The 26028-nt window shown below is 44.7% G+C and overlaps 1 protein-coding gene and 1 long non-coding RNA gene across 2 annotated transcripts in view; one reads left to right on the forward strand and one right to left on the reverse strand.

Moving 5' to 3' along the window:
- The window catches only part of LOC140843107 (uncharacterized), a 61028-nt gene that overhangs the window by 22985 nt on the left and 12015 nt on the right, over positions 1-26028 (reverse strand). The gene's annotated exons all lie outside the window — the stretch shown is intronic.
- On the forward strand, positions 1094-6742 carry LOC108392612 (chymase). Its single transcript, XM_017652966.3, is given in 5 exon segments — positions 1094-3977; positions 4633-4783; positions 5540-5675; positions 5892-6146; positions 6524-6742. Coding segments are annotated over 5 exon segments (744 nt in total). The 5' UTR covers positions 1094-3919; the 3' UTR covers positions 6668-6742.

The raw sequence follows: 26028 nt of genomic DNA on the forward strand, positions 1-26028 counted from the left end.
GAACACAAGTCACTTCCAGTCTAGATTTGTACCCTGATAGCTCGGCCCACAGAAAGCAAACTGGAGACTGTGAAGGGCAGGGAGGGGCCAGCAAGCACTGACTCTACTGTTGGCAATAAGCACAGGTTAAACAAGCATGTGAATCCCTAGCATGGAAATAACAGTTGTTGCCTCACCAGTCTCTCCTGCAACCCACCCGGAAGAGGTAAGACCATTATGCCTGCAATGTTCATTCTGATGTGCAGAAGGCGATGCCCCAAAAAGTAGGCCTCCCTGACTGATGCTGAGAGCGACTAGGGGTGTGGGGAAAATACAGAGTCTCTGGGAGGAGCTGTTCAGGTCAAGGGCTTCCCAGACTCGTGAGAAGGGGCGCCCTAGGGCTTTCCCTCCTCAGACACTAGCCTATTGCAAGGAGTGGTAAATGGAAAAGAGACATATCAGAAAATAATTCCACAAAAGCACCGCTTTCTTTATCCATTCATTTATTGAGGAACACTTTGGTTGCCTCCACATCTTGGCAATTGTAAATAATGAGGCAATAAACACAGGGGTGCATAATCAGGGATTTTGTTTTCTTCAGGTAAATTCCTGGAAGCAGAATTACTGGGTCATAAGGTATTTCTATTTTCAGTTTTTGGAGGAATGTCCATACTGCTTTCCCCAGTGGTTATACCAATTGACATTCCCAAAGAGTGCAGGAGGGCTCCCTATTCTCCACATCCTTGCCAACACTTGCCATTTCTCGTCTTTTGTATAGTTACCATTCTGACTAGTATGAGGCGATACCTCATTGTGGTTTTGATTTGCATTTCCCTGATGATTAGCAAGATTTGAGGGGTTCTTACTAAAGAGCCTGGGACAGAAATGAGGACACACAGCCATGAGAAATCTTCTTCCCGATTCAAAACTGAAGGTCATCTCCTGGGACCTTCTTGTTCAGCATACACCTAAAGGTTGTGCACTGAAACAAACTGTGCAGAGGGCAGCAGTTAAGGGAAAAAAAAAAACAGTGTATTAGAGGAGTTGAAGCACAAGTAGAGTAAAATAAATCAGTTTATATCCTTGCAAATCACCTTACAGATATTAAGCTAGTAGCAGTTAGATTTAGACTTTAAATTTAGAAAAAAAACATGGTCACTTGGGAACATCAGCTGTGGAAGGAAGTAGAGCTTACTGTGAGGGCAGGCGCCGCTGCGTCAGGAAAATGCAGCCAGTGAAGGATGTGCTCTTCTTGCTCTGCTGTCTCAATCTGATGCCAGATGGCAGAACCCCACGCCATCAGTTGTACCTTACCTATGGCATTTCTTATAAGAAACTTCAAAATTTATGAAAGTTTATAGGTTTCATAGCCCTACATGGCAGCTTGAGGGCTAAAGTCACCTTTAGACACATGTGCCAGCAATACAGACACAGCAGTTACTCAGAGAGCAAGATTAAGAAACAATCTAGCAGCCTAAAGTTGAAGGAATAACACAGGATGCTGTGCAAAGCAGAGCACACCTGACGTCTGTAAATCTGATTAATCTGTAGTATGTTCAGGGGAATTTAGAGGAAAAAATACATACAGTCTCAAAGATCCATCACTTCCTCATCAAATGGTCATATGGCAGCACAAAGCAAAACACAATTAAGGAATAAAACCAACACTTATTAAGACCAACCTGTAGCATTTTACATTTAGCACCATATATTTAATTCTCCAAAAGCTCTGTTGCATGTCATTCTTATTTCACCAACACAGCAACTACAGCTGAGACCTTAAGGAACTTTCCCACAGTCAGACAGACAGTTATGTGGCGGAAGGAAGATTCAAGAGCGCCCATCTCGTTGCAAAGCCAGGCACATGCCCTGAACATCAAAGTGAATAACGGCACAGATAATAGATGTTTCAGCAACCCAGGAGGAATGATCCCTCTGCATTATAGTGGCAAAGGAATTGCCACCATCATTAAATGCCAGAGCTTGACATCAAGTCCAACCCTTTCCTTCCCACTGCTTGTGAATTTTAAACAAGACTCCATCCAATCTCTACTTGAATATCTCCAGCAATAGGGAAATCCCTAACTTCCCCTCATGACACATTCATGTTGTAACAACTGATTATTTGTAAACTCTTCCTTGTACAGAGTTTACATCTGTTTGCTAAGGTGCTATAAAATCAGATATGAAAGCTACCTAGCCAGAAACAACATCCAAACTTCACGGGGGTCTCATCAGCAAGAGCCTCACAGTTCATTGGCTTGGCCCAGATCCCAGGGGCAGCACCAGACACCCCGAACATAAAAGCCACATCCCTCTCCCACTCACCCTCACAATGAAAATTAATTCCACACGATGCCTGCTCCCTCATGTTACACTCTTCTAAATCAAATTTTACACCCATTCATCTGATTGGCAGAGTCTCAGTCACATGATTGGGCCTAGATGCAGAAGAATGTGGGAAAGGAAGTTTGTGGACTCTACCTAGGAAGGCAAGAATCATAATTGGGAATTTCTCTAAAAAAGAAAGGTGTTCAAAAGACACCAAGAATCCACCACATATGTGACAAATGTCCACAGTGGTCCATCGCTTGGCTGCCCTACACAAATGTGCATCCATTTCCATACTTAACCTTCTTAAAAACCTTCCATTGAACCTTACTAAAAACCTTACTATCTTACTATCCAAGAGAAATGACACTCCACCCTGTTACCCCACTCTTTCCTGGACTCCCTGCTTCTCCAAGACTGTGGAAAACAATAGATATGTGCTTGAAACCCAGTAATGATAGTTATGAGTTGTGTTATCTGGGTCATGCTAATGTGTCTGAGTCTGTATTTGTAAAGTGACAGTAATGGTATTTCCCAAGGTTGCTGTAGGGGGAAAAAAGTAGAACCTCAGATACTCACATCTGTAGATATTCTACTTTAGCAAAACAAGCTTGATTCATGATGTGAGAGTAGGAATCCCACCCCCCAGAGCAAACCATCCTTCTACATTTACATCCCCATTGGCAGGACCCTACTTCTCTATTTCTCTCTGGTGGTTGAGCAGAAAGGGCCCTTAATTTGGAATCAGGAAAATCTATTTCTGAACTATAGTCCTTGATAACCAATCTGTAAGACTGAGAAAATAATAACTACTCACAGGATTATTATGAAAACATAATATATCTAAGAGCTGTGACAATAAATGACATACATAGGCTCTTGAAAAATGCTAATACCAATCCTGTTTGCCCTTTAGATAATGTTTGTAAAGTCCTATCATAGTGTATATTCCCTTCCCTGGTCTACTCTCCTTGGATCCTTCTTCTGCCTATTCAGAGGAAAAGAGAAATCCAGATTAATCTTTTTCAAATTGCAGGTGATCATCCCTTATGTGAGATGCTGCTCACATTTTATTATGGAATGGAATAGAATGGAAACTAACAGAGAGCACTGCACATGATAAGGATAAATAAACTTTTGATTCATTTGCATGCATGTATGTTTGCACTCATGTACTTACACATACATGTGCATGTGCATTGGGTCTTTTTGCAAAACACATTTCCTACTCATAACCAGAAAAGTACACATGTTTCTGAGTGCTCAGGGAAAGGACTCTCCCCCATCCATGTTTCTGATAGGCCTTTAATGAACTGCCCTAACTGGGAATGAGCCCTCCAGCCCCTACCCCAGAGAAGGCACTGTGGCTGAGAGCTCATCCCAGAAGCCAGCACTTGGAAATCAGACCTCAACTTCACCTCTAGCAAAACAGAGGGCAACTCTCAGGGAACTTCTGATCAGAAAGACAGCCAGCTTAGAATGAGAGAAGGAAACCTGACCACATAGTTCCTGTGCTCCCAGCCCAGCCCAGCCCTCACTTGCTGAGAGTTATAAAACCCGAGACCAGAAAACAGAAGGAGCATCTGCCCTGAGCAGCCCCTCTGAGAAGATGCATCATCTTCCCCTCCCCCTGCTCTTCTTTTTCCTATGCTTTGGAGCTGAAGCTGGTAAGTCTTGGGGTCCTTCCCTGTGGAAGCTGCAGGATCAGTTCCTAAAGCAAAGTTTAGTCTGAAGATAACTGACTTTTAAGCATCAGAATCTCTATCCAAGACCGCAGAGTGAAGTTTTCACCTGGGATGTGCCCACCCAATGTCTGCAGCCCATGGTAGTTTCCAGGAACAAGAACCCCACATTGACTGGGGGGAAGCCCAGGGCAGGTGGGAGGAAGAGGGGGATTTCCGCTTAATATAATATGTGATGCTTGTAGAAAGTCCTGTGTTCTCTTCCTCTTCAGAGCTTCAGGGATATGCGTCAGCTTGTAATTTGGCCATTCTGTGACCCTGCTCATGGGCTATGGAGAAGGTCGAGACAGAAACCTGGTGAGTTTATCCTGCTCGGTGACTGAGGAGTGTTCAGCATGGGCAGAATGGGAATGGGGGGAATCCAACGTGAAAAACATGCACAGCATCCACGAGCAGGCTGTGCCTCATGGAGGGAATGAGGATTTATGTGGGAGGTTGTGGCTGGGGAAAGCAGATACCACAGCGTCCTGAGGACAAAAAGCAGAATATAGGGTGAGGATAAGATTCAAAAGAAACCTCTCCCAACTTCAACCCAGCCTGAACATCCTCTGTGGTCAGGCCCTCGGGTTCTCTGTTCCAGGAGAGATCATCGGAGGCACAGAATGCAAGCCACACTCCCGCCCTTACATGGCCTACCTGACAATTGTCACTCCCCAGAATGACCTGGCATATTGCTATGGTTTCCTGATAAGAAGGGACTTTGTGCTGACAGCTGCTCACTGTGCTGGAAGGTAATACAACAGGACCCTGTTATTTCCAAAAAGGAGATTAAAAAGCCACGTAGTAACTGGGGACACACCCTTGGGGGACCTGTGGACAGGCCCCTGGGCCTGGGTCACTTTAGGAACAGGCAGAACTTGGGTTTAAAGAAATAATTGAATAAATGCCTTGATCCTCAGGCCCTGTAAGCTCAGTCCCTGCAAAGAAAAAGGAGTCTCCATTCAACCCACCCAAGTCCCTCTTAAAGGTCACTACTGCCCCTCTCCCCAGTTCCAACACAGAAGATATGTGACTTACTTTCCAGGACCCCACCAAACTCTCCTGGCCACTTCCTCTCTGCCCTTTGCAAGAGCACCAGCCTTTGGTTCCCAGGGACCTGAATCTGTCCCTTCCACAGCAGGTAGAGAACAAGGTCTACCTGAGACCCCACCACCTTTCCATTTCCTCTGCTATCTCTTGCTCCAGAGAGCTGGCCCTCCCACAGGGCTCCCCGATTCAGGAAGTGCTAACCTGTCCCCTGGCGGTTCCATGGCCTGCCCAGTCCATAGCAATTCCTGAGGGTCCTAGAAGTTGTCTCTGTTCCCCTACAAAGATCTCCCTGAATAAAACCTGACCTCAAATGCCACAGGGGGTCCAGGAAAAGGGCAGTGGGTAGGGGCCAGTGACCTGGGAGAGACTCCAGTCCCCTTTTGTCAGAACGGGCACATCGCAGGAGAAGCCCCAGACTGTCGTTGCTCCTCTTTGTCCTTCCTTCTCCCTCACAACAGGTCTGTAATGGTCATGCTTGGGGTCCATGACATAAAAGAGAAAGAAGGCACATGGCAGAAGCTTGAGGTTGTGGAACAAGTCCCACATCCAAAATATGATGCCTTTATTATTCAGCATGACATCATGTTACTCAAGGTGCCAGCATCTTCCTTCCCCTGCTCCAGCACTGCTGCCTCAGGCCTCTCCTGCACACCCCCGTCACCCTGGAATTTCCCTGGCCTGCCTCCGGACCACATCCCCCACAACTCAGCCCACTGCATGTGGCTCTAATAGGAATACACCGCTCTCTGATGGCCTCTGACTGCCGGAGGCCCCGTGTCTAACACTGACAGCCCCTCTTGCCCTTCACAGTTGAAGGAGAAAGCCAATCTGACCCTGGCCGTGGGGACGCTCCCCCTTGCACCTCAGTTCGACTTCATCCAGCCTGGAAGAGTGTGCCGGGCAGCTGGCTGGGGAAGAACAGAGGTGAACGGGTCAGGCTCCACCATCCTGCAAGAGGTGAAACTGACTCTCATGGATCCCCAGGCCTGCAGACACTACAGGGCTTTTGACCACGACCTCTAGCTGTGTGTTGGCAATCCCAGGAAGACAAACTCTGTGTTTAAGGTGATCCTCAGAAAGGGGTTATTTTCCACAAATCACTGTTCAGGGTCCAGGTGTCTCCTGGAAGGACACAGGATCAGAAGATTGTCAGCCAGTGACAGGGTCTGAGATCTCGGACTAAGGAGACTGAAATTGCCCCTCTTCCATCTACCCTCCGAGGGCTCCGTGCAGTCCCTGACATCCCTCCCAGGCTGTTGCGCAGGGCACAGGGGAGACAAAGGAAGGGAAGAGAGGCATCAGTTCAAGACATACAAGCCCATGAGAAGCCAGGGTGCCTGAGTCTGACCCAAGGTCTGACTATGTCTCAGAGTTGGGGTGCTCAGGCAGGAACAGATGGCTTCACCAGCTCACCTTCTGCTCTCTCTCTTTCTGTCCCACAGGGAGATTCAGGGGGCCCTCTTCTGTGTGCTGGAGTAGCTCAGGGCATTGTCTCCTATACCCGGAGGGATGCAAAGCCCCCTGATGTCTTCACCCGGATCTCCCATTACCGGCCCTGGATCAATAAAGTCCTGAAGGAGAATTAACCCTGGAGCCTGGGCCAGCCTGAGGGGAAATCTGGAACTGGACCTGAATGGGTTCTCTGTGCCACGCACTGTGGATCCACCTCTGGTGCCTGCTGAAGTCCTGCCACATCCCTTAACCTTCAGAAACTCCTCCAGGTCACAGAATTCTCAAAAAACCTCAATAAAGGCCCAGCTTCCCTGCTTGAGTGTGTGTCCTCTCTCAGATGCTCTCTTCTCCTAACACATAGCAACCTAATTATCAGGGCAGGCAGCCTGTCAGCTTTGGAAGGGCTGGGTCTATGGGTGTGTGGGAGAGAGACAGAGACAGAGACAGAGAGGAAATAATTAAGAAAATTTAGAAACAGAAAGAAGAGAAAGGGATTTCCTGGAGAGGCAGAATCCATATTTTCAACTTACACAGAAAATTAGATCTCCCTTGTTTTAATCATCAACCCTATACCAATTCTGGTTTATCTTAATTATTATGCAGCATTACAAACAAGATTCAGGATGTTTGGAGCATCCCCGACTCCTCCCCACTAGTTGCCATTAGCAACACCCACCATCCACCACCACAAAATGTCTGCAGGTACTGCTAAACGCCCCGGGAGGTGGAGATAGGAACCCCCTCCACTGAGAACCACTGCCTTAGATACATGATACGGAGAAGGCCGTTGGTGCCACATAGGGCCCTCCTCACAGTCCACCTAGATAGGAAAACATCCTCCACCCATGCAGCTTTAATCTGAGATGACCTGAGATGCAGAGCAGATTGCCTCTCACTCACTGCTGCAAATAGATACAGGGGCAGATGGGACGAGGGATGGCATTGCTGATTTCTGCACAAGAACCACCCGGCCACCAAGACTGCACCCAAACCAGCAGGAAGTCAAAAGCTGAGAGTCTACCCAGAACAGACTCTTGCTAGTTGAGGGACTGGCTGGAGGAGAGAAAGCAGAGCAGGACAGGGACAGACACCGCAGAGGCCTGCAGCTGACAGTGGCCCTCGCTTCTGAGGCTATAGCGAATCTCTTCCAACAAGCGAACTCTTTCAAGCAATTGTCTTTAAGAAATAATCAGAGATACACACAAAGACTCTTGAATAAACATTTTTATCTCAGCATTGTTAAAATAGAAAAACTAGAATCCTGGCCACAGAACAGTTTAAATGGTAAATTTGTATGATTGAATATTTTGAATTCATTAAAAATTTGTTTTCAAAAACTTTAATCGTGTGGGATAATCCTTTGGTGAAAGCATTTTCTTGCTGGAAAGGAGACGCAGAATGTTTAAAGCCTTCCTGGCCCCTCCCCACTGGAAGCCAGGAGCAGCCTCCGCCCTTCCCCACCAATGTTATTTCATAGCTCTTTCTCCCTCCACATTTTTTCTATCAGTGACCTTGACCTCTCTCTATCTGTAAGCTTCCAAGAACCACAATAGCATGACTTTTAGCTCTGCTCCCTCCATCTAACCCCAGCGAAGCTGCAGTAACTGAAGGAGCAGCTCCTCGGGTGAGCGCCATCTCACTTTCTTGTGCTCCTTTTCTAATTCTTCCTCCCCCTCTCCCCACCCCCATCTCTCCCACCATCCCCACACCACCCAGGCCAGGCCAAGTCACAGATAAGCCAGTATCAGTCCACTGTAGTGACCCCAGGAGTGCTGCCCAGTCCCGGGGTTTCAGGCAGCCTCCACCCCTTACGCCCATTTACCCCATCACCTACACCCAAATTGCATTTGTGACTAAAAATCAGAGAACTATCCTGAGTCAGTTCATAGGATGCTTGGGACATCTTAGGACTTCCTAAGGTCTTGGGATGAAGTGAGAAGCATACATGGGTTTGCAGCTCTCTGGAGGTCTTGGGCCTAAGCATGTCATCCACAGTGAATGAAAGACTAACAAATGAGAGGTCAACCCAGGGCATGATCTCCAGCCCAGGATTATGCACCCTTAGGCCCCAGCCAAACCTGGCCCCAGAGCCTACTCTGAGTGTACCCCAAATCAGCTCTCACTAACACCAGAATGACCCCAAATTTCTAGGGATTTCTAGATTTCTTAATTTTTTTAATTAAGCCAACCCCTCCAATTAAATAACTTTTCTTAAAATCCCCTGCCACATATTTCATCCGTCACCACCTGCCATGGGGACCAGGATTGGGAAAGCACTGCAGTTGCTCTCCAGCCCCAGGATATCTCAGCACGAGCCTCAGGTGACTGCAGGCCACAGTCCTGGGCTCTCCCACCAGTTTCGCCCTGGCTTGTGGGAGGCAAGGATGAGTTTAAGCCAGGCCTGCCTGCCTGACTCCTAGTTCTGAAGTAATTCTGCTGCCTCCACAGCCACACACACCAGGGCTCCCAAGGGACCTCCAGCAACTCCCCTGCCCTCCTGCCTCAGAGCTTGTGAGCCCCAACCCAGATCTACTTAGAAATGCAATGTGAGCTGAATAATCAAAAAGGTATATGCATTTTGATTACAACAGTATGGAAAACTGTCCATTTGGGAAGAAAACTGGAAAGACTTCTTCAAAAATGGGATAATGACATCAGACTTGCAATGAGGGGATGGCTTATTTATTTGTTTTTCATTCTCCTTAAAATTATTTCTATGCCTTTACAAATTACAATAAAATGAAAAAATGCAAAGAAGCAAAGGTGCTTTCTGAACATTTGCTTAGATGCTTGGCAAATGGTCTTGCCCCTGTTTTTCTCACACACAGCACATGCCCGAAGGAGCAGAGGAACCATGGGACCCAGTACCCCACTGCCTGGGAAAGAAGAGGGGAGGGTAGACGTCATCAGGGTCATCCAAGGAGGTCCTGAAGCCAATGCCTCTGCCTGCCACAGGCCATGACCCAAAGAAAGCAAACTCTCCTTGGTCACAGGGTGTGGGAAGAGCTGTTGATGCCACACTGGTCTCTTCAACCAGCCCACCCAGAAAAGACAAGGTCAACCACCAGGGCAGGTTTGATTCAGAGACACGGAGAATGACATTGCTCTTTCTGTCAGATTCTGGGATCTGATAAGAGGAGGGAAAATGTTACATCTGCAGGAGAATCAGCCCACATCTAAGAGGGTTTCCTCAGACCATAGAAAAGGACAGCCCAGGACCTGCCCAGCCCCAACACTAGACAATTACATTCCAAAGCAGCCAGCTGCCTTGAGTTCTGCCAGAAAGGCAGGGACTGAGGTGAGGAGCCATCCAGGCAGCCCCCACCCAGAACTAGGCCTCACCTGACACACTTCCCCCAGCTGCTTCGCACACTCACAATCCAGCTTGATGCTAGAGAAGTGGTGTACTGGGGAAATAAAGTCCACTTATATGTCATAAGTTAGTTTTAAGTAGTTACATAGTAAATGATTACCAAAAAATTTGTTTAAGAAAGAAAACAAAGAAGGCTTACTTTATCACAAGAGCTGATATAGAACATACTTTCAAAACACTTAGGAAAATTTGATTCTTATAACTTTGTTTTAACTGCTCATAGTATCCACTGCCCACCACACTTGAATTCATATCAGGAGTTGTTCCTTCTCTGAGGAAAGTCTTTGCAAATTACAACCATTTTAAGTTCTTATAAGTGGAGATTTGTCTTTCCCTGGCCATTTGATGAAAGAAATTAAGACAAAAACAAATGGAAAGGTAACTATGTTCATCGATTGGAAGACGTAATCTTGCTAAAAATGTCTTTACTACACAAAGTCATCTATACATTCCATGCAATTCCTAGCACAATCTCAATGGCATTTTTTTACAGAAATAGAAAAAAAAACAATTCTAAACATCATCTGAAACCACAAAAAAAGACCCCAAACAGCCAAAACAATTTGAGTTAAAAGAACAAATCTGGAGGCATCATACATACTGGTTTCTAAATATACCATAAAGCTATAGTAATTAAAAGAGTATGGTACTACTGGCATAAAGACAGACATATGAACTAATAGAACAGAATGGAGAACGCAGAAATAAATCTGTGCTCATACAATCAACTGATCTTCACCAAGAGTGCCAGGAATACACAATGGGTAAAGGACAGTCTCTTCAACAAATGGTTGAGAACACAGTATAGCCACATACAAAAGAATGAAATACAAACCTTATCTTACACCATCTACAAAAATCAACTCAACATTCATTAAAGATTTATGCATAAGATCTGAAACTGTAAATCTCCTAGAAGTAAATACAGAGAAAAGTCTCACGACATTGGTCTTGGCAATGTTGCCATGAACGCGACAACAAAATCACAGGCAACAAAAGCAACAATAGGTAAATGAGACATATCAAACTGAAGAGCTTCCACAACACAAAGAAACAATCTGCAGTGAAAAGGTAGCCCATGGAATGGGGGAGAATATTTGCAGTATCAGCATATGGGCTAATTTCCAAAATATATAAGGAACTTTTACAGCTCAGGAACAAAAAAGCTAATAACCTGATTTTAAAATGAACTGAAGACTCGAATAGACATTTCCCCAAAGAAGACATACAAATGGCCAATACGAAAAGATGCCTAACATCACTCATCATCATGGAAATGCAAATCAAAACCACAATGAGATATCACCTCACACCTGTTAGGATGGCTACTATCAAAAAACCAGTATGGAGGTGACTAAAAAATAGAGCTACCATATCGTCTTGCCAGTGAGTTTCAGCCACAGGCAAGTTCACTCTGGATTCAATGTGACCAAAGAAATTGACAGCAAAACGTTCTTTGGGGTGAAAGGGTTTATTACCTGGCTTGTTCTCCTGGCGGTAGGTTGAGCCATAGTGCTTCTGCCTCCGCCCAGAGCACTGGGCTGAGCTCTCTATATAGCACAATAATAGCTTATTGCCTAAAGGTGTGAAAGCAGTAGCCTAACAACAGGCCAGTTACATCATCAGGTGGTTTAAGTTCAGTGAGGATCCTGGCCATAGGAACCCCAACTTCCCCACACATATGATCCAGGGTCCCACTCTGGGTATTTACCCAAAAGAATTCCAGTCAGGATCTCAAAAAGATATTAGCGCTCTCATGCTCATTGCAGTGCTATGCACAATAGCCAAGATGTGGAAACAATGAAAATGTCCATCAACAGATGAGTGGATTTAGGGAAATGTGGTGTATACATACAATGAAATATTACTCAGCTCTTAAAAAGAAGGATATTTTTTTTGCTCTGTGCAAAACACAGATGAACCCTGAGAACATTATGCTGAATGAAATAAGCCACTCACAGGACAAGTATTGCCTGATTCCACTTGTATGAGGTAACTAAAATAGTCAAATTCATAGCGTCAAGGATTGGAATGGTGGTTTTCAGAGACTGGAGGAGAGAAAGAAATGGAGAGTTGCTAATTACTGGGCACAAAGTTTCAGTTAAGCAAGATGAATACGTTTTAGTGACATTGTACTAATAGTCAACAATACTTTATTGTACACTTAAAAATTCGTTACCAGGGTAGAGCTCATGTTAAAAGTTCTTACCACATAAAATAAACTTTCAAAACCTTTTGGTGACTGGGGAATGGTTATAACCTTAAAAGCATGTATTTGAATGTAAGTGCTAAAAATTGGTGAGGTGAGTGTTCCCAATCAAAAAATTAGAAAAAGTTATTCATGGAAAGTTAAAGAAAGAAAACAAGAGAAATTATAGCAGGGATTAACTGAATAAAAATCAGAGACAACAGAAACATCAAGGTAAAGAAACATTTCTTAATGACACACAAAAAAATATAAACTAAAATAACAAGATTTAATTTGACCTCATTAAAATTCAAAACAATTGGGCTGGATAAAGAAAGCAATTGAATTCACACATCTCTTTTTTCCTCCAGAAACCACTCTAAAATGGCAGCAAAGAGATTTCTTAATGGATTTCTATCTCTCAAGAGATAGGAGAATGAAGAGGAGATGATATCAACAATATTTTGGGAGAATGAAATAGAACTAGAAGGTCACAGCTACAAATTATACATCACCAGGAGGGAAAGTGAAAACCAACCTGTTTTCCAGTGTAGAATCCTGGAGAGGAATCAGTGGCAATTGTAAAGCTATCAGACCCCCTGCTACTCACAGATGGGCTACCCCTCCATCACCCCAGCAAAAGGTTGGAGATTTATTCACTAGAGGAAGATAAAACAGAGAGCCTCTGATTCAGAGTTCAAAATGCAAAACTGAAGGGAGGTGTGTGAAAATAGGAGAAGGAAGTAAACTTTGATTACTAGATCCTGGGATACATCATTTGCCCTGCCCCCAACCCTCTTTCCCTGCTGGGCCCTCCTTGTTTTAGTATCATTGTTGTAGCTATTGCCTTATTATTACTTAACATTGTTATTATTGTTATAAAACATTGAATAATGTTTCTCTATCCATGAAGAAAAAAAGGTCAGCCCTGGGCCAAGGAAGAGCAGGCTAAGTACAGGTCAGGGCCAGGCAGGCTGCCCCTGCAAGTCCCCAGGTGCAACAGAGCCCAGCCCAGGTCCCAGGGGAGCACTGGCTGCAAAACTTCACCACTGGGCCAGCGCTTGAGCCCAAGAGAGTGTGATCCCAACCATGCCCAGCTCCTCTGAGGAGGCACAGAGGAGAGAGGGTCAGTCCTGTGGAGGGAGCATGACACTAGCTCTAATCCCAGCTCAGTGGTAGCATAGCTGTCGATGCGCAGGAGGGAGCCGGCCCCTGTGGCTCTGTCTTGATTGATTATGCGTGGCTGTGAGAGAAAGTCTGACTTCCTGAAGCTGCAGTTTCAGCGACAGCTCCAGAGTCACTTGGGTTTGCGCGCCAGGATGCTGCCATGCTCTCCCTTCCCCAGCCCAAACCAGCCACAGTGAGAGAACGCCCTGGGGGTGGCCTGGGCTCCGCCCCATCTTCATTCTGGAGTGTCAACACCAGTGTGCAGGAGCTAGAATATCAGCTCAGGGCCCTCCAGCCTTTCTTCCCTGAGAATAAATAGTCTACACACACCTAAGGTCCCTGGGGCCCGCTCTGATGTCCCAAGACTCCTAACATGCAGAACAGGTGGCCCCTATTCTATACAACTTTCTCTAGCTATGTGGCTGGTCAGAAAAGGATGAAGGGTTGGAGAAAAGTGTCCTCTCACTGGTTCAAGGTGAGCCAGAATCTTTCTTGACCAGCTAAAGCAGGAGGTCACCCACAGGCTGGGAGGCTAATTCAGCTGGGGAACTGGATAGTGAGAAGCGAGAGGCTATGTGCTGTGGGAGGAGGAGCCCTGCAGACCTGCTGTGGGAACCAGGCAGGAGAAACGTGCAGAGGCTGGAAGTAGGGCAGGAACAATAAAGGAGCTGCCACTATCCCCAGCAGATCTGGTGTCCCTGAAGATCAGAAGTTTCAGCGCCACAAGCAGTTTTTAAGGTTAGTTTCGCCGTAGGAGATGAATGGACTATGAGAACTCTACAATTAAACTTCATCCACATCACCAAGGAGAAATTTAGAAGTGAGAGTTGGGATGTCCTCTCTTAGGGCACTGAGTAGAGATGGTCCCTCTAGGTGAGTCTGTGGCTTTATTTACCTTCCCCAAAGTTCACAGACATCCTGGGCAGGAAAAACTGCAGGGCAGAGGAGCCAGAAGTAGTCTAAAGAGGACAGGTGGCAGGGCTGGGAGCCCCTCTGGGACCCTACCCCCATGCCACTCAGGAGGATGGGCCCTTCCTGCCCCGGGAAGGGCTCTGCCCCACTGTCACAGAAGCTGTCACTGGGAGCGCACCCAGGCTAAGCTTTTGGGCCCCTCTCTTCCTTGACTGTCACAAACTCAGTCCCCAGCTAGCTTCAGGTCTCCCTGGCCTGACCTCCTCAGCCTGGTTGTCCCCACAAGTTGCTCAAAGTGCGCACTCCCCTCCCAGCCACCCATTTCTGTGCCATCCAAACTATCTTTACTTGAACAGATTCCTCACACCTCTCGTCTGCTCAAGATCCCATAGTCCGGTGTGGATTCTAGTGGAGCCTCTCCACTTTCCCTCGCCTGGCTAGGAGAAAACCAGACCTCCTGGGCAGGCAGGGCGTCTCCTCAAAGGTAACTCAGCCTTTCGCATCCAGCTCAGCATCCCAGTAGACACAGAGCCCAAGGCCGCGCAGCCACTTGGCTGGCAGCCTTCCTTCAGCCTGCCCTGGACAGGGGCTAAGACTCCCCCTGCTGGCCATCTGGAGCCTGACACCTTTTGAGCCAAAAGATTCCTCTGCCACAGAGCTGCCATCCATCAATAAATCTTATTGACATCTACAGTATCCCAAGCACAGGCATACAATAACTCTTAAGACAGGTTTAGTGCCTACCCCATCAGAGGTCACAATCTATAAGGCTGTTGCCTGATGTCAATATCCCTGGAGGAGCACATCTTGTACAAAACCTGTTCAATAAAGAATGTAATAACTTCATTGAGAGAAAAATGTAAGATGTGGCAATGTGTCATTTACATAAAATAATGCAAAGTTCACATATATTGTCTTCTTTAATCCCATAACCACATACAATTGGAGCCAGGACACTCAGGCATGTCTTTAAAAGGTAGTATGGCATAGTGTTCAAGGGTGCCAGCTCTGGAATGGACTGCTTGGATTCAAATCCCTGCTCTACCATTTAGTAGCTGTATGGCATCGGGCAAAATACTTAATGTTGTTATGCCTCAGTTTCTCTGTATCTGAGATACAAATAATTCTAGTACCTATCTCATATGCTAATTTTTAGCATTAAATGAGCTAATATTTGCTTAAAACATGTAAGAGCTCAATGCAAGTTAATTACTGTTGCTATCGCCTTATCCAAAATCTTAACTGTAAAAGTAGAACCAAGAAAGATAAAAGGACTTTCACACTCAAACAAAATTACTGCCCCTTAAACAAGGGATCGTTGATCCTAGAAAATTTATTCAAAGTAAATTAATTAATTTACCCATCTGCCATCCTAACCAAATGCTTAAATCCTCCTACCTCATCCTCACCTGGTTATCACTAAGCCTGAGAAGCCACTGCACTTTCTGACCACTCAGATCATTAGAAAGCTCTTGAACTGAAATCTGCTTCCTGGTAATTTCTGTCCAGAGACACTAGATGTGCATTCTGTGTTCACGTAGGCTAATACTTCAAACCTAAGACCTCCCTCCAGATGTTTGACCATAGCTGCCACATACCTCTCTGGATCTTCTCTCTGTCTCTCTAACAGCTCTCCTTCCTCCAAGCACCTCACTTCTCTGACATGCCCCTCCGAGTCCAGGGTTGACACCTTCCTAGGACAGATGTTTCCCCTTATATCCAGGTGTTGTGGCATACCACATGCACAAACAGTAGGCAAGAGCCCCTGCCCTAGCCCTAATAAAGAAGGGGACAAGATGAGGTTTGGGTGAGGCCACTGGTGGAGTGGAGCAAGACAAGGGTACAAGTTAAAACTGGGTCACTCCCCTGATTTGATATCCATATGTTGACATGTAAGGGCCACGGTGTGACGGATGAGAGTGCTTGCTGTTGTCTGAGATTTGCTTCAAAATAATGGGGTGGTAGAGGGCGGATGGGAAGGTGGCACGAGAAGGGGAGGGAGCGAAAGGTGTAAATGAAACAAAATTGGTGTAATAGGTACCTTGGATGCACTGTACAATCCTCCTAGCTTTTGTATATGTTTGAAATTTTTTACAATGAAGTATCTTTAGTGTTGTCAACCAAGAAATGAAACAAAGATTCTGGTCAGGTTAAACAGGCAACATTTTATTCAGGGTCTGTTAAGACTGCAGTCCAGGTGACACAGATTCAAAGGGCACTTGAATTGCATTCCACCAGACCAAAAGGGGAGGTGTCTTATAGGCAAAATCTGTAAGGTTACAGAAAATCACATAAAGTGTTGAAAATTATGATTGGTGCTGGATAGAGGTGAGGGTGTTTTTTAAATAAGGATTGATAAGAGGAAATCATTGAACTACAAAGTTAGAGTTTGCAGCTGGTATTTTGAAAAACTACAAGGTCACAGCCAGCAGCATGTTGGTTGGTCCTTGAAATATTGCAATTTAGCACACAGCTGAAAGCTCAAGTTTGCATGGGAGTGAGACTGTGTTTGGCCCTGTCTCAACAGTATGACCCAGCTCCATTTTGATTGTCTAACAATTGTGATTCCATCTTGATTTCTAAAAAAATGTCAAAAATATGTTCCCCTTGTCTCTGTATTAGATGCCATATCTAATACAAGAAGATGACCCCCTCCTTTCTCCTTGAATAGGGCTTTTCTCTCGTATAAGAAAGGGTGAGGACCAGGATTCTGAAATCCCTCTCCCCTCCCCATGGAGCCCTTGCCCTGCCTCAAGCATGATGAAATGCTGAGGCGAAGAAAAAATGTATATGCGCCATACCTGCCACAATGTGATCATGGTGCACCTGTTTATGAGATCATAAGTGTTTGGGCACTTTTTAATTAATTTTAAACTTAGCACATTGATTTTGACAATAGATATGATTGAACAGAATGCACAAAGAAGAGACTTCTTCTGAAACATCTTCACAGAGGTCCAGAATATGAGACAGAGAATATAAACCAGAGAGACCTTCCTAGAAGGGTGGGACCAGAGCACATAGGACCCAGATCCCCAGGACAGAGTATGGAAGAGACCCGCGCCCCTCCAGGCTCAGCACTAGGACACCACTCATGGGAGCAGCTGTATGGAGCCCCAAAGTGGGACATTCATGAGTCCTGCCACCAAGGCCCCATGTCCTGATTCAGCCCATGGCAGTGACACCCCCAAACCAGCTCCATGTGGAAAGACACAAGCATCCAGCAGTGGAGATTCGATTCTGAGATGCTGGGGCATGTTGCCCATTGCTTGCTCCTGGCTGGCTGGTGGTGTTAATCACCAAAAGCAGGTTGTTGTATGAAATTTGTCTTTTAGCACAAGAGGCTTCACCCAATCCTGGGGAAGATGTCCCAAGCCTGCCTGGCACAGGCACTGACCAAGCTGAGACCCCTAAACCAAGGGAAAGAGAAGCTAACACTGCTTAAGTCAAAGCACATTGCCTGAGCACTGTGTGCCAAGATATAGTACTGTGCGTGTAATGAAAGGGGAGGTCTATGTGTTTGATTGGAAGGTCTAAGGCAGTATTTGTTTTCCCTGGGAAGACATTGAACTTTTCTTCTTCTCACTATAAAATATCCCATGACTGAATGTCCTATCTCAGTTCACCAGGCCAGAGAGATTAAGGCCACAGCAGATCTCTGTCTGGATCATGCGGCTCAGGCCATTATTTCCTGAGTCTATGTTTTTTATTAAATGATGAATGGCTTCTGTTCTTACCCAGCCTTTCAGTACTTTCAACTTACTTGGATAGTTTAAGTGTTTAAAGTCTTTTGATTTTGTTACTTGCCTACAGGGCTATACCGCAGCTCCCCAAAAGAGGTGTTGGCCACACTACTTTGGGTTCATTTCCTTATCAGTAATTGCAGGTTAGGCAAGGGTAGCAAGGAAGCTCAGATCTTTGCTAGGTTTCATTACGGTTTTCCTGATGGCAATCTTCTCCGATTTCCATCTCACCCATGTGCTTATCTTTGCAGAGCCTGCTGGCTGTGAAGAGTGCAATGCAACCAACAGCAAGTTTTCCATCAGCAGCCCCATCTGTGAAGCGGGCCAGAGAACCCACCTGGGAGAACCTGCCATAGAGTCATTAGGCCTCTTCTCTCCCATGTCTTTGGTTGAAAGTCCTAAAACCACACCCCATCTTATTCACAGCTGGCTCCTCAACTCTTCCTCTTCAAGAACAGAAGAAAAAGGAAAAGGCCACACCACTGAGCCTTGGATAGTCTCAAGCCTGTGCTGAAGTAGGTTCTGGCACAGGGGAGGGAGTAGACCCAGGAGAGTACTGCTGTGATTCACTGCTAAATGGGAAGCAGGACGTGCTGGTTGGTTTATGGCAAAGGAGGAACTGCATGCTGACAGGGAAGTGGGAAAGGTGGTCATTGAGTATCTATTGCTGGGCCAAGTGAACATCCATGGGAAAAAATGAAATTGACTCCTATCACACAAAAATCAATTCCAGATGACCCACACATGACATTTGGAACAATAAAACTTCTAGGTGATGGGACAAGAGACTATCTTTATTACCTTGGGGTTTTGGAAGACTTCTTCAAGGCACACAAAATCACTAACCTTCAGGCAAGTTTCTCAACTATGCACTGTTGACGTTTTGAACTGGATCAGTTTTTGTTGTGGGGAGCGTTCCTGTGCATCCCTGTGTTAAAGATGTTTAACAGCATCCCTGGCCTCGACCCACTAGAGGTACCCCAGTTAAGACAACCAAAAATGTTTCCAAGACATCGCCAAATGTCTGCTGGGGGTACGGTTGCTAGGTTTAGGGGGAAATAAACACAAAACACCCAGTTATATTTGAATCTCATAAACAACAACAATAGTGTTTGTCCCATATATTGTCTTGGAAATACATTAAATTTTTTCATTTTTTTATCTGATTTAACTAGGTATCCTGTATTTTACCTGGAAATCACCCCCAGTTGAGAACTACTATCTTAAAGGACAAATTGACAAATTGGACAATAAAAAGGAGTTCTATTAGTCAAAAGACATCTTTAAAGCAGTGAAAGGCAGGCCAATGAGCGAAGGAAGTTCCTTGTATCTCTTACACTAACAAAAGGCTCACATACAAAATTTATAAATAATGCTTATCAATCAATAAGAAAAAAAAATCAGACAACCCAGTAGAAACACAAACAAGAGACTTGAACAGGAAATTCACAAAATAAGATATCCAAATGGCTAATAAACCATTGGTAGGAAAGGCACTGAACCTAATTAGTCATCAAGAAAGTGCATTAAAACCCTATGCAAGGGGGCGGAGCCAGGATGGCGGCGTGAGTAGAGCAGTGGAAATCTCCTCCCAAAAACACATAGAGCTATGAAAATATAACAAAGAAAAATCTTCCTAAAATAGAGACCACAGGACACAGGACAACATCCAGACCACATCCACACCTGCAAGAACCCAGCGCCTTGTGAAGGGGGTAAGATACAAGCCCCGGCCCGGCGGGACCCGAGCGCCCCTCCCCCCGGCTCCCGGCGGGTGGAGAGAAACCGGAGCGTTTTTTTTTTTTTTTTTTGGCGAGCGCTTTTTGGAAGCCTTAGAGGGACGGGCCCCCGTTGCTGGGGAGGCAGGGTGGCGGGACCGGTGAGGAGGTGCCTGGGAACGGCGCCGGAGGACAAAGAATATCCCGCGTTTCTCCCTGCGAGACCGGGGGGCGGGTGCCTGAGACCGGTGCCTGAGGACGGAGGAGGTCGCGCGTTTTTCCCCTTTTTTTTTTTTTCTCTTTTTGGCGAACGCTTTTTGGAAGCCTTGAAGGGACGGGGACCCCAGTGCTAGGGAGGCACGGTGGCGGGACTGGTGAGCGGGTGGCTGGGACCGGCGCCTGAGGACAAAGAATATCCCCCGTTTTTCCCTGCGGGACCGGTGGGCGGGTGCCTGAGACCGGCACTTGAGGACAGAGGAAATCGCGCGTTTTCCCCCTTTTTTTTTTCTCTTTTCTGCGAGTGCTTTTTGGAAGCCTAAAAGGGACAGGGACCCCGGTGCTAGGGAGGCAGGGCGGCGGGACTGGTGAGCGGGTGCCTGGGACCGGCACCTGAGGACAAAGAATATCCCGCATTTTTCCCTGTGGGACCGGTGGGTGGGTGCCTGAGACCAGCACCTGAGGACGGAAGAAATCGCGCGTTTTTCCCCTTTTTTTTCTCTCTTTTTGCCGAGTGCTTTTTGGAAGCCTTGAAGGGACAGGGACCCCGGTGCTAGGGAGGCAGGGCGGCGGGACTGGTGAGCGGGTGCGTGGGACCAGTGCCTGAGGACAAAGAATATTGAGCGTTCCTTCCCTGCGGGACCGGTGGGTGGGTGCTTTTTGGAAGCCTTGAAAGGACAGGGACCCTGGTGCTAGGGAGACAGGGCAGCAGGACCAGTGAGCGGGTGCCTGGGACCGGCACCTGAGGACAAAAAAAAAAAAAAAAAAAAAAATCGCTTGTTTTTTCCTTTTTTTTCCTTTTTTTTTTTCTCTTTCTTTCTGTTCCCTCTCTCATTGTTGCTGTTGTTGTTTTGGTTTGGAGAGTGCTTTTTGGAAATCTTAAAGGGGCAGGACAGGTCACTTAGACCAGAGGCAGGGAATCTGGGGATCTCTGGGCACTCTAACCCCCTGGGCAGCAGGGAGCACAGAGGCCCCTTACGGAGATAAATAGTCTCCTGGCCGCTCCCCCTCCAACGGGGCTCCACCATTTTGGAGGAACAGCCCCAGCCAGGCCAAGCCCACAGCAACAGCGGAAATAAACCCCAAAGCAACTGGGCAGGAAGCAGAAGCCCTGTCTGCGCACAGCTGCCCAGCACAAGCAACTAGAGGTCGCTATTCTCCCAGGAAAAGGCTACAAATCAACAAGAAGGGAAGCTCTTCCAGCGGTCACTTGTACCAGCTCTGCAAACTATCTCTATCACCATGAAAAGGCAAAACTACAGGCAGACAAAGATCACAGAGACAACACCTGAGAAGGAGACAGACCTAACTAGTCCTCCTGAAAAAGAATTCAAAATAAAAATCATGAACATGCTGACAGAGATGCAGAAAAAAATGCAAGAGCAATGGGATGAGATGCAGAGAAAAATGCAAGAGCAGTGGGATGAAGTCCGGAAGGAGATCACAGATGTCAGGAAAGAGATCACAGAAGTGAAACAATCCCTGGAAGGATTTATAAGCAGAATGGATAAGATGCAAGAGGCCATTGAAGGAATAGAAGCCAGAGAACAGGAACGTATAGAAGCTGACATAGAGAGAGATAAAAGGATCTCCAGGAATGAAACAACACTAAGAGAAATATGTGACCAATACAAAAGGAAAAACATTCGTATTATAGGGATACCAGAAGAGGAAGAAAGAGGAAAAGGGATAGAAAGTGTCTTTGAAGAAATAATTGCTGAAAACTTCCCCAAACTGGGGGAGGAAATAATCGAACAGACCATGGAATTATACAGAACCCCCAACAGAAAGGATCCAAGGAGGACAACACCAAGACACATAATAATTAAAATGGCAAGGATCAAGGACAAGGAAAGAGTTTTAAAGGCAGCTAGAGAGAAAAAGGTCACCTATAAAGGAAAACCAATCAGGCTAACATCAGACTTCTCAACAGAAACCCTACAGGCCAGAAGAGAATGGCATGATATACTTAATGCAATGAAACAGAAGGGCCTTGAACCAAGGATACTGTATCCAGCACGACTATCATTTAAATATGATGGTGGAATCAAACAATTCCCAGACAAGCAAAAGCTGAGGGAATTTGCTTCCCACAAACCACCTCTACAGGGCATCCTACAGGGACTGCTCTAGATGGGAGCACCCCTAAAAAGAGCACAGAACAAAACACACAACATATGAAGAATGGAGGAGGAGGAATAAGAAGGGAGAGAAGAAAAGAATCTCCAGACAGTGTATATAACAGCTCAATAAGCGAGCTAAGTTAGGCAGTAAGATACTAAAGAAGCTAACCTTGAACCTTTGGTAACCACGAATCTAAAGCCTGCAATGGCAATAAATACATATCTTTCAATAGTCACCCTAAATGTAAATGGACTTAATGCACCAATCAAAAGACATAGAGTAATAGAATGGATAAAAAAGCAAGACCCATCTATATGCTGCTTACAAGAAACTCACCTTAAACCCAAAGATAAGCATAGACTAAAAGTCAAGGGATGGAAAAACATATTTCAGGCAAACAACAGTGAGAAGAAAGCAGGGGTTGCAGTACTAATATCAGACAAAATAGACTTCAAAACAAAGAAAGTAACATGAGATAAAGAAGGCCACTACATAATGATAAAGGGCTCAGTCCAACAAGAGGATATAACCATTCTAAATATATATGCACCCAATACAGGAGCACCAGCATATGTGAAGCAAATACTAACAGAACTAAAGAGGGAAATAGACTGCAATGCATTCATTGTAGGAGACTTCAACACACCACTCACCCCAAAGGATAGATCCACCGGGCAGAAAATAAGTAAAGACACACAGGCACTGAACAACACACTAGAACAGATGGACCTAATAGACATCTATAGAACTTTACATCCAAAAGCAACAGGATATACATTCTTCTCAAGTGCACATGGAACATTCTCCAGAATAGACCACATACTAGCTCACAAAAAGAGCCTCAGTAAATTCCACAATATTGAAATTCTACCAACCAATTTTTCAGACCACAAAGGTATGAAAGTAGAAATAAATTCTACAAAGAAAACAAAAAGGCTCACAAACACATGGAGGCTTAACAACATGCTACTAAATAATCAATGGATCAATGAACAAATCAAAATAGAGATCAAGGAATATATAGAAACAAATGACAACAACAACACTAAGCCCCAACTTCTGTGGGACGCAGCGAAAGCAGTCTTAAGAGGAAAGTATATAGCAATCCAGGCACACTTGAAGAAGGAAGAACAATCCCAAATGAATAGTCTAACATCACAATTATTAAAACTGGAAAAAGAAGAACAAATGAGGCCTAAAGTCAGCAGAAGGAGGGACATAATAAAGATCAGAGAAGAAATAAACAAAATTGAGAAGAATAAAACAATAGCAAAAATCAACGAAACCAAGAGCTGGTTCTTTGAGAAAATAAACAAAATAGATAAGCCTCTAGCCCAACTTATTAAGAGAAAAAGAGAGTCAACACAAATCAACATAATCAGAAATGAGAATGGAAAAATCACGACAGACTCCACAGAAATACAAAGAATTATTAAAGACTACTATGAAAACCTATATGCCAACAAGCTGGAAAACCTAGAAGAAATGGACAACTTCCTAGAAAAATACAACCTCCCAAGACTGACCAAGGAAGAAACACAAAAGTTAAACAAACCAATTACGAGCAAAGAAATTGAAACGGTAATCAAAAAACTGCCCAAGAACAAAACCCCCAGGCCAGATGGATTTACCTCGGAATTTTATCAGACACACAGAGAAGACATAATACCCATTCTCCTTAAAGTGTTCCAAAAAATAAAAGAAGGGGGAATACTCCCAAACTCATTCTATGAAGCCAACATCACCCTAATACCAAAACCAGGCAAAGACCCCACCAAAAAAGAAAATTACAGACCAATATCCCTGATGAATGTAGATGCAAAAATACTCAATAAAATATTAGCAAACAGAATTCAACAGTATATCAAAAGGATCATACACCATGACCAAGTGGGGTTCATCCCAGGGATGCAAGGATGGTACAACATTCGAAAATCCATCAACATCATCCACCACATCAACAAAAAGAAAGACAAAAACCACATGATCATCTCCATAGATGCTGAAAAAGCATTTGACAAAATTCAACATCCATTCATGATAAAAACTCTCAGCAAAATGGGAATAGAGGGCAAGTACCTCAACATAATAAAGGCCATATATGATAAACCCACAGCCAGCATTATACTGAACAGCGAGAAGCTGAAAGCATTTCCACTGAGATCGGGAACCAGACAGGGATGCCCACTCTCCCCACTGTTATTTAACATAGTACTGGAGGTCCTAGCCACGGCAATCAGACAAAACAAAGAAATACAAGGAATCCAGATTGGTAAAGAAGAAGTTAAACTGTCACTATTTGCAGATGATATGATACTGTACATAAAAAACCCTAAAGACTCCACTCCAAAACTACTAGAACTGATATCGGAATACAGCAAAGTTGCAGGATACAAAATCAACACACAGAAATCTGTAGCTTTCCTATACACTAACAACGAATCAATAGAAAGAGAAATCAGGAAAACAATTCCATTCACCATTGCATCAAAAAGAATAAAATACCTAGGAATAAACCTAACCAAGGAAGTGAAAGACTTATACTCTGAAAACTACAAGTCACTCTTAAGAGAAATTAAAGGGGACACTAATAAATGGAAACTCATCCCATGCTCATGGCTAGGAAGAATTAATATCGTCAAAATGGCCATCCTGCCGAAAGCAATATACAAATTTGATGCAATCCCTCTCAAATTACCAGCAACATTCTTCAATGAATTGGAACAAATAATTCAAAAATTCATATGGAAACACCAAAGACCCCGAATAGCCAAAGCAATCCTGAAAAAGAAGAATAAAGTAGGGGGGATCTCACTCCCCAACTTCAAGCTCTACTACAAAGCCATAGTAATCAAGACAATTTGGTACTGGCACAAGAACAGAGCCACAGACCAGTGGAACAGATTAGAGACCCCAGAAATTAACCCAAACATATATGGTCAATTAATATTTGATAAAGGAGCCATGGACATACAATGGCAAAATGACAGTCTCTTCAACAGATGGTGCTGGCAAAACTGGACAGCTACATGTAGGAGAATGAAACTGGACCATTCTCTAACCCCATATACAAAGGTAAACTCAAAATGGATCAAAGACCTGAATGTAAGTCACGAAACCATTAAACTCTTGGAAAAAAACACAGGCAAAAACCTCTTAGACATAAACATGAGTGATCTCTTCTTGAACATATCTCCCCGGGCAAGGAAAACAACAGCAAAAATGAGCAAGTGGGACTACATTAAGCTGAAAAGCTTCTGTACAGCGAAAGACACCATCAATAGAACAAAAAGGAACCCTACAGTATGGGAGAATATATTTGAAAATGACAGATCTGATAAAGGCTTGACGTCCAGAATATATAAAGAGCTCACACGCCTCAACAAACAAAAAACAAATAACCCAATTAAAAAATGGGCAGAGGAACTGAACAGACAGTTCTCCAAAAAAGAAATACAGATGGCCAAGAGACACATGAAAAGATGCTCCACATCGCTAATTATCAGAGAAATGCAAATTAAAACTACAATGAGGTATCACCTCACACCAGTAAGGATAGCTGCCATCCAAAAGACAAACAACAACAAATGTTGGCGAGGCTGTGGAGAAAGGGGAACCCTCCTACACTGCTGGTGGGAATGTAAATTAGTTCAACCATTGTGGAAAGCAGTATGGAGGTGCATCAAAATGCTCAAAACAGACCTACGATTTGACCCAGGAATTCCACTCCTAGGAATTTACCCTAAGAACGCAGCAATCAAGTTTGAGAAAGACAGATGCACTCCTATGTTTATCGCAGCACTATTTACAATAGCCAAGAATTGGAAGCAACCTAAATGTCCATCGGTAGATGAATGGATAAAGAAGATGTGGTACATATACACAATGGAATACTACTCAGCCATAAGAAGTGGAAAAATCCAACCATTTGCAGCAACATGGATGGAGCTGGAGAGTATTATGCTCAGTGAAATAAGCCAAGCGGAGAAAGAGAAATACCAAATGATTTCACTCATCTGAGGAGTATAGGAACAAAGGAAAAACTGAAGGAACA

This window comes from Manis javanica, chromosome 8, assembly GCF_040802235.1.
Source record: "Manis javanica isolate MJ-LG chromosome 8, MJ_LKY, whole genome shotgun sequence".
Classification (NCBI taxonomy): Eukaryota; Metazoa; Chordata; class Mammalia; order Pholidota; family Manidae; genus Manis; species Manis javanica.